The sequence below is a fragment of the Solanum verrucosum genome, unplaced genomic scaffold (genome assembly GCF_900185275.1).
Source record: "Solanum verrucosum unplaced genomic scaffold, falcon-dt-bn FXZP01000067.1, whole genome shotgun sequence".
NCBI classification, from domain to species: domain Eukaryota; kingdom Viridiplantae; phylum Streptophyta; class Magnoliopsida; order Solanales; family Solanaceae; genus Solanum; species Solanum verrucosum.
The window spans coordinates 354,915-362,617 of NW_026020175.1; the positions used below are offsets into that span (position 1 = coordinate 354,915).

At 36.3% G+C, this 7,703-nt stretch overlaps 2 protein-coding genes across 2 annotated transcripts; one reads left to right on the forward strand and one right to left on the reverse strand.

Annotated features, from left to right (window-relative positions):
* On the forward strand, positions 1-2,654 carry LOC125828941 (probable receptor-like protein kinase At4g39110). Its single transcript, XM_049508249.1, has one exon. The coding sequence runs from the start codon at positions 48-50 to the stop codon at positions 2,652-2,654; it is 2,607 nt and encodes an 868-aa protein (XP_049364206.1). The 5' UTR covers positions 1-47.
* Positions 2,655-3,250: 596 nt separating this feature from the next.
* On the reverse strand, positions 3,251-7,703 carry LOC125828946 (uncharacterized). Its single transcript, XM_049508254.1, has 2 exons — positions 7,306-7,703; positions 3,251-3,898 (listed from the first exon to the last, which is right to left on the reverse strand). The coding sequence occupies exons 1-2, from the start codon at positions 7,617-7,619 to the stop codon at positions 3,889-3,891; spliced, it is 324 nt and encodes a 107-aa protein (XP_049364211.1). The 5' UTR covers positions 7,620-7,703; the 3' UTR covers positions 3,251-3,888.

Below are 7,703 nucleotides of genomic sequence, written 5' to 3' on the forward strand. Positions count from 1 at the left end.
CTTTTATCTTTTTAAGGTTTGGGGAAAAATTATCAAAGGGTCTAAAAATGAAAACAAAACATAAGTTAACACCCCTACCCTTTACCCTTACCCCTACCCCTACCCATATTATGGGCATTTTATTGATATGTTTCATTTTTTCTATCACAAATTCATTTGTCATTGCTCAAGATGATGCTGTACCTGCAAAATCATTTCCTGTATTCACTCCAGAAGATAATTTCCTCATTGATTGTGGTGCAACTTCATCGATCACGCTTCCGGGGAATAAAGTTTTTCAACCTGATCAAAATGCCGCAAAATATCTTTCTTATAGTGGTAAAGATGTACAAGCCTGTGCTTCTGAGAAAATCAACGTTCCTTCAACGTTATATGTAAACGCCAAAGTCTTCACAACTGAAGCTATTTACACGTTTCATGCCAGTACTTCAGGGTTGCATTGGATCAGACTACATTTCTTTCCATTTAAATACGAAGAATATGATCTTAAAACAGCTAAATTTTCTGTTAAAACGGATAATTTAGTCCTTCTACGTGATTTCCAAACTGGGAAAGATGAGGCTGTTGTCAAGGAGTTTGTTGTTAATGTTACATCAGAGCGTTTTGCTATTAAATTCGAGCCAGCTCAAGGATCTGTAGCATTCGTTAATGCTATTGAGTTTGTTACTGTACCTGCAAAAATGCTTGATTATTCTGTTCCTGTTTTATTCCCCGTGTCACAGAGATTTGATCTTTCTAAAACTAATTTCCAGACAATGTATAGGCTTAATGTTGGTGGTCCTGCTTTGGATTCAACGAACGATACTCTTGGAAGAAATTGGATGTCTGATAATCAATTTCGAAACAATGCTACAGGTGCAGAGGTATCAACACAAGCCTCTGCTATTAATTATTTGAAATCATCAGGAGGTTCTCCGTTGATCGCGCCACCAACAGTTTATAGTTCTGCTGTAAAGATGGCGGATTCAGAAACTACAATTGCTAATTTTAACATATCATGGACTATGGATATTGATACTATATATCCTCACTTGATTCGCCTACATTTCTGCGATATTATTAGCAAAGCTCTTAATGAACTCTATTTCAATGTGTATATCAATGACAAGATGGCTATTTCCGGGCTAGATTTGTCATCATTGACAAATCATTTGTCTACAGCTTTTTACAAGGATTTTGTTGTGGATTCCTCCATGGTGTCTAACCCCCTCGTTGTACGTGTTTCTCCTGTGAATGATGCTCAAGGTTTTAGAAATGCGATTCTAAATGGCCTTGAGGTGTTTCGAATGAATAACTCTGTTGGTAGCTTAGATGGGGAATATGGTGTTGATGGACAAAAACAAAGTGGTCCAAGTAAAACAGTGGCTTATGTTGGATTTGCGATGATGTTTGGAGCGTTTGTGGGGTTGGGTGCAATGGCGGTTAAATGGCAGAAGAGACCACAAGACTGGCAAAAGAGGAATAGTTTTTCGTCTTGGTTACTTCCAGTTCATGCTGGTGATTCAACATTCATGTCATCATCTTCGCGTAGCAAGAGCCAATTCTTCTCATCAAAAAACATGGGATTAGGTCAATACTTCAGTTTTGCTGAATTGTCAGACGCCACGAGAAACTGGGAACCTAGTGAAATAATTGGGGTTGGTGGCTTTGGAAATGTATATTATGGAGAACTTGATGATGGTACAAAAGTTGCTGTCAAGAGAGGAAATCCACAATCTGAACAAGGTATAAATGAATTCCAGACTGAAATACAAATGTTATCTAAGTTAAGGCATCGACATTTAGTGTCGTTGATTGGGTATTGTGATGAAAGTGCGGAGATGATATTGGTTTATGAGTTTATGCAAAATGGTCCATTGAGAGATCATCTCTATGGAAAGAACATGCCGCCTTTATCTTGGAAGCAACGATTAGATATCTGTATTGGTGCTGCTCGTGGGCTTCATTACCTCCACACTGGTGCATCTACAGGGATCATACATAGAGATGTCAAGACCACCAACATTTTGCTTGATGAGAATTTTGTCGCAAAGATGGCTGATTTTGGGCTATCTAAAGATGGACCGACAACAGAACAGACTCATGTGAGCACGGCTGTGAAGGGAAGTTTTGGCTACTTAGATCCTGAATACTTTAGGAAGCAACAGTTGACAGACAAATCTGATGTCTACTCATTTGGGGTTGTACTTCTTGAAGCGTTATGCGCTCGTCCTGCTATTAATCCATCATTACCAAGAGAGCAAGTGAATTTGGCAGAATGGGCAATGCAGTGGAAAAGGAAAGGGTTATTGGACAAGATAATTGATCCAACACTTGTAGGACATATTGATCCAGAGTCAATGAAGAAATTCGCGGAAGCAACAGAGAAGTGTTTGGCTGAATATGGTGTTGACAGACCTACTATGGGTGATGTTTTATGGAATTTGGAGTACGCGTTGCAGATGCAAGAAGCCTCGTTACAAGGAAAGACAGAGGATATCGATAACAAAGCAATTCTTGCACCAATTTCTCCTGCTACAGTTGCCCATGCTAATGTCACAACTGATAACAAACATATTTCTTCACCAGAACAACATAAAAATCCTACTGAAGTTCAAGCCATAGATGACAAGTCAGTGGCTTTTGCTCAATTTGAGCCTATCAATGGACGATAAAACGAACACTCAGCTTGTTCTATAGACAAATCAAGAATCTACAATTAAAGGTTATGAAATACGTGTGTATGTATATGTATGTAGTAAAATTCAGCTTTTTATAGATGCCATTTTGCTGAAAAATGTAATGTTTCACATAATATACTACTTTACTACATTGCTTTTCTTCTCTTAAATTTATAGGTATCTCTTGCATCCTTTAATTTCTCTCTTTTTGATGGATTAAAAAGCTCAATAAGATGATCTATCACATAGTACTTCTTAAGTATTTATATCATATCTTTATCAATCATTATTGTTAGTAATTTAGTAAGATTTTATACTTGAGAGTGAATATTTTGATTTTATTGTAGAAAATCAAATAGGTTTCATTCTTCTCAATGGCTTGAAGATGTTCGCCACTTTCTCTTTGATAGACTGATAATCTATATGTGATTATGGCCTTTGACATGAAATTTGACAATTGTTCAACTTAGTCTCTTTTCTGCATTTTAAAACAACAATTGAAACATGACATTATAATATAGTGGAAAATATATTATAAGAAAAAGACAAAACAAGAAAAAAAGAGGACATGTATAACGGAGAATCAAATGGATAAATAACAACTACAATATGATCTCCTTTAACAAATTTCACACAAAGGCACACAGTACTAGTGCAAGATTATATATAAGTTTAATGGGTTCAATTTAAGGTTGTTAGCATTTAATCCATAAAGACACACAGTACTCCACCTTACTTTTAATTGATACTGATGTTCATCCTCTTGTTGATGTTGCTGATTGTACTACATTTTCATGAAAAAAATTAGACCTTTACTGCAAAACACCATCATAAAGGCTGGAAGAAAATACAGAACACTTTTAGTAAATTTTGGCATCAAGGGTCCCTGGCCAGATTTGGCTTTGTTAAACCAAGAATCGTTATGGGCATTCATACATTTCCCGTATGCCATAGCCCATAAGCACTCTTTGCAAAGTAATTTATCAAATTAACCATTAGTCCGAAGAACCAGAAAAAAAATAGTGCAGCAACTAGCAACGATCTTCTCCACTAACACCTGCCGTATTTCTACATCAAGTATATGAGAAATCTAACAGAAAATCAATAAAAGGAAAACGTTATTCTTAAAGGTGTAGCCCACATAGGGAGGTGCAAGAAAATGATGTTTGTGGCAACCATCCTGCCAAGTCGGGATAGTTGGTGAAGCAAACTCTGCAGGAATCCTCCATTATAAACCCCTGCAAGAAACGGTTAGGGAAGTCAATATTACAAATGAAAGCAGTTTTTAATGGTCATATGCAGGAAATTGACAATAAGAGAGAAGTGAAGAAAGCTTGTTCAGTAGAAAATTAAGAGAACAGTGACAAAAGCTCACAACGGAAATACAAAGAATCACACAGAACTATATCAGCTGCCAGTCCGAATGAACAAACTTCAAGAACCAAGATACAAGAGCAGGAAACAAATTCATATCTCGAGCAATTATCCTGTTATACAGGCTTCCCATTGGAAGAAGAATTCAGACCTCAAAATTGATTTTTCTTTTTTTTGTTTGATCATGTAATGTCAGATTTCATTCAACATTCATAATAAGCATCTAAAGATGCAGCTGAGCACAAAAAGAGGAGTAAGATCCTGTAAATGCCTTGGCCTCCTAACTAAATGTCAAGGGAGCTGACAAAATGTAAATACATAAGGGAATTATTGACAACACTAAGATTACACCATGCAAAAAGGTTTAGCGAGCATCTGGACTTCAAAGTATAAAGTGGAGTTGTGTTTCCATCAAAACACCTCTGATTCTTCTCCTTCTAAATACTCCATATAATGCACTGTGGAATCAACCCTCCGTTTATTTCTGATGGATTTCCCAACTCTGTAGCTAACCCCATGACCAAAAAAATGACTCGAAATATAATTTTGCAATCAAATGTGTAGATTTCATCTCAAATGCAGTTCACTTGGGCAAGTGTAGAACAGTGGATGGAGTAGGCAACAAATACAAAGCTCCATATGCACACATCACAAAACTTGAGAGAAGGCAAAGCAAGCAACACCAAAGGGATTGCAAATCCTACTTCAAGTTTGAGATTAAGAACACCTACCCTTCTTATGAATGGGAACTTGGGAAGTAAAACCTTCACCCATTAAAAGCTTCACAATATTCCCTCTAAATCCTTGTGCATGTTCTATAAATTGCTATTTATTTTTAGAAACGTTAAAGCAGAAACTTTTCTACTGAATGTATCACTTTCAGCTGCTCTAACAATTTCTCCAGACTCAAATTTCACAATACTTTCATTCTCTACTAACAATTTTCCCAAACTTTCTCTGATAGATAATTACTTCAGGTCTTTTCCACATAGCAAGGGATCCAGATTCAACAGTCTCTCAAATAAAGATCGCACTACCTGGAGCATTATGTTTAGAAGGAATTTGCAGGATTGGGAATTTGATGACCTGGTCAAACTACAGTTTAAGTATTCTTGTGGAAGCAGACACAAAGTCATTTAACTTCCATGCAGATTAACTAAATTTCTAATAATAGCGACATAACAACTTATGTTATGTTTGTTGTATTAGCAACTTATGGAAAAGGACTTGAAGATGGTGGAAATGACTGGTTTTAATTATCACTAGTTGATTTCTTCAGAAGCAAAAATAGATTTCTCTTGATGAAACAGAGGAACAATTGATTTGCTGGATTAAGGAGTTAAGCATGTGAAGATGACACAAGGTAATTAGTAGTACAGAGGAGATCAGAATCTTCCTGTCATGATACAAATGGTAGAAATGATTCTGAGCATTGCCGAAGGAAATTCATTTGTGGCTGAGCAAAACCTATGATGCAAATTCCACATGTATCATCTTTCGGTAATGTGGTATATGCCTAATCAATTAAATGCAGAACTTCTCAATAATCTTCTTTGTTTCAGTTACCAAACAAATGTTTTACAATTTTAAATAGCCTTTCAGCTTAAAAAATACAATATTAGACAGAAAGTTAAGAAAATATCTCCCCACATTATATCAAACAGCCATTATATCTTTCTTGGCCTATGGGCTAAAGATCAAGTGTAGTTTCTATTATTATCCGTATAGGAGAACTGTTGTTACCGAGCAGGTGAATGAGTAAATATAGCCACTTCCTCTACTTCTATGATAATATCAATCAGACAACTCACACTGTGGCCTACCTCAGTCCTGAGAACCAGAAATGGCTAATGTTCACTAGAATCAGTTTGGTCATCAAGTGAAAGAACGTTGCTCTAAGTTAGAAAGACTGAACAAATAGACCACAGTGCTTGCATTTCACCATGTGCCTAATCCCTTCTTTTAAGTGAAATGCTAGCGAAATTCTTTACTTTGAAGCTATCATATCCAAATTTGGAATAAAAACACGGCAAAGACAATGGATTTTTCACATTAATCTAAACACTTGCATAGAAATCAATTAATCTAAACCCGTGGAACTTATCTATAATTCAACACTCATACAAGCGTACACGCTTTATAGTCAGCATATAGTTAGTAAATGTGGATACTTGAGTTCTTCCCTTTTTTACAGAGGTTAAAGTGCAAAGTATATTAACTTCTTAACTCTGTCTTATGAACTAAACAGAAAACAGTCAATTTCAGAAATAAATCCCCTTCAATCATCACTGTGGTAAAATGCACCAGATCACAAGGCACTTAGGACAGTTCAATGATTAAAAAACCAACATTGCTAACATTTAGATAGTGCCGTGCATTAAGATTTTAGTGGTCAACGCCTTTTATCCCCACCTTGTGTTACATTAGAAATGCACATGCCTGTTTAAATAGTGACTCAGAAATACCATGATAATTTCATTCACGTACAACAAATTGGAGATTGGTCCCTAATGAGTCAATCAACTTCTTTAGCAACTAACATCAGTTATAACTTTCACCCATCTTAAAGAAGCAAAACTGAACGTGGACGGAAGGTAGAGCAACCTACATCCTCACACTAAGACACCCATATGCAACCAACCACCCAAAGTAATTGAAGCTTATTGCCAAGCCAACTTCTTTACAGTAAGATAAATGTAAGTTTTCTACACATCATCGCAGAAACTAGTCCACTTAAGTTCTCAATTTTCTATTTTTTTTCTTTATGTTTCCGTGTTGAGGGAAGTAACTATATGTGCTAATTCTAGTCATTATCAATAATTAGTTCATGCCAATTAACATATGATTAATATATATTAAAAAAAAACAGCTTGCTATGTTCCCCACACAAACCATTGAGAGCAGTAGAGATCTTCCCTACACTACCATCCAATCTCATTGAGGGATAGAACTTCTTTGTGAATTCTAATCAAAATTACCAATCAATTCATATCATCTAACTTGTGTTTATCATTAAAGTATCATGTATAAAATCCACTACATTGCTAGTCTCCCCATTACCATTTGCTTACTTTAGCAACATCATAACCAACACCACACCTCAATCACAAATTAGTTGGTTCGGCTATATCCTATATGATCCTCTATATCCATCTTTCATTCCACCTCTGCTACTTTTAGATTGAAACTCATCATATAACAATCACGCGTTCAATAGAATATGAATCCCACATAGATCGAATAATTAACAAGTTACTCTTTTTTTGTTTACCTAACTTTTTTGATAAGGATGGATTTGAGCTTCCGAGCGAGTTCTTGAGAACGGATTTTACGTTCAAGGATCTTACGAGCCAATACACGCTTCTCCGAGTTCTTGATGTGGTGCAGCTGTTCGCGCTTAATCAGCCGTTCTATTCCGCTAGACTGCATTTTCCTCTGCATCAAAAACAGTGCTTGGTCTAGGTTGTTGTTCCTCACCTTCACTCTTATGCCTCGCCATTGTTGCAGCTCCCAATTTAGTGGATTTAGGGCTACGTTCGGTCGATTGAAGATGGTCGAGACTTGCTTCATCACTGAGCTAATCATTTCTAGGGTTTCTCGATTTTGCTCTAAAATTGGGGCTTGTTTGTTTTGTTGGGAGAATTATGCAGTTTGTATTAGTTTTTCTAT

Excerpts from the sequence above, each read along its gene's own strand:
- LOC125828941 (XM_049508249.1), top strand. The coding sequence starts at position 48 with ATGAAAACAAAACATAAGTTAACACCCCTACCCTTTACCCTTACCCCT.
- LOC125828946 (XM_049508254.1), bottom strand. The coding sequence starts at position 7,619 with ATGATTAGCTCAGTGATGAAGCAAGTCTCGACCATCTTCAATCGACCG.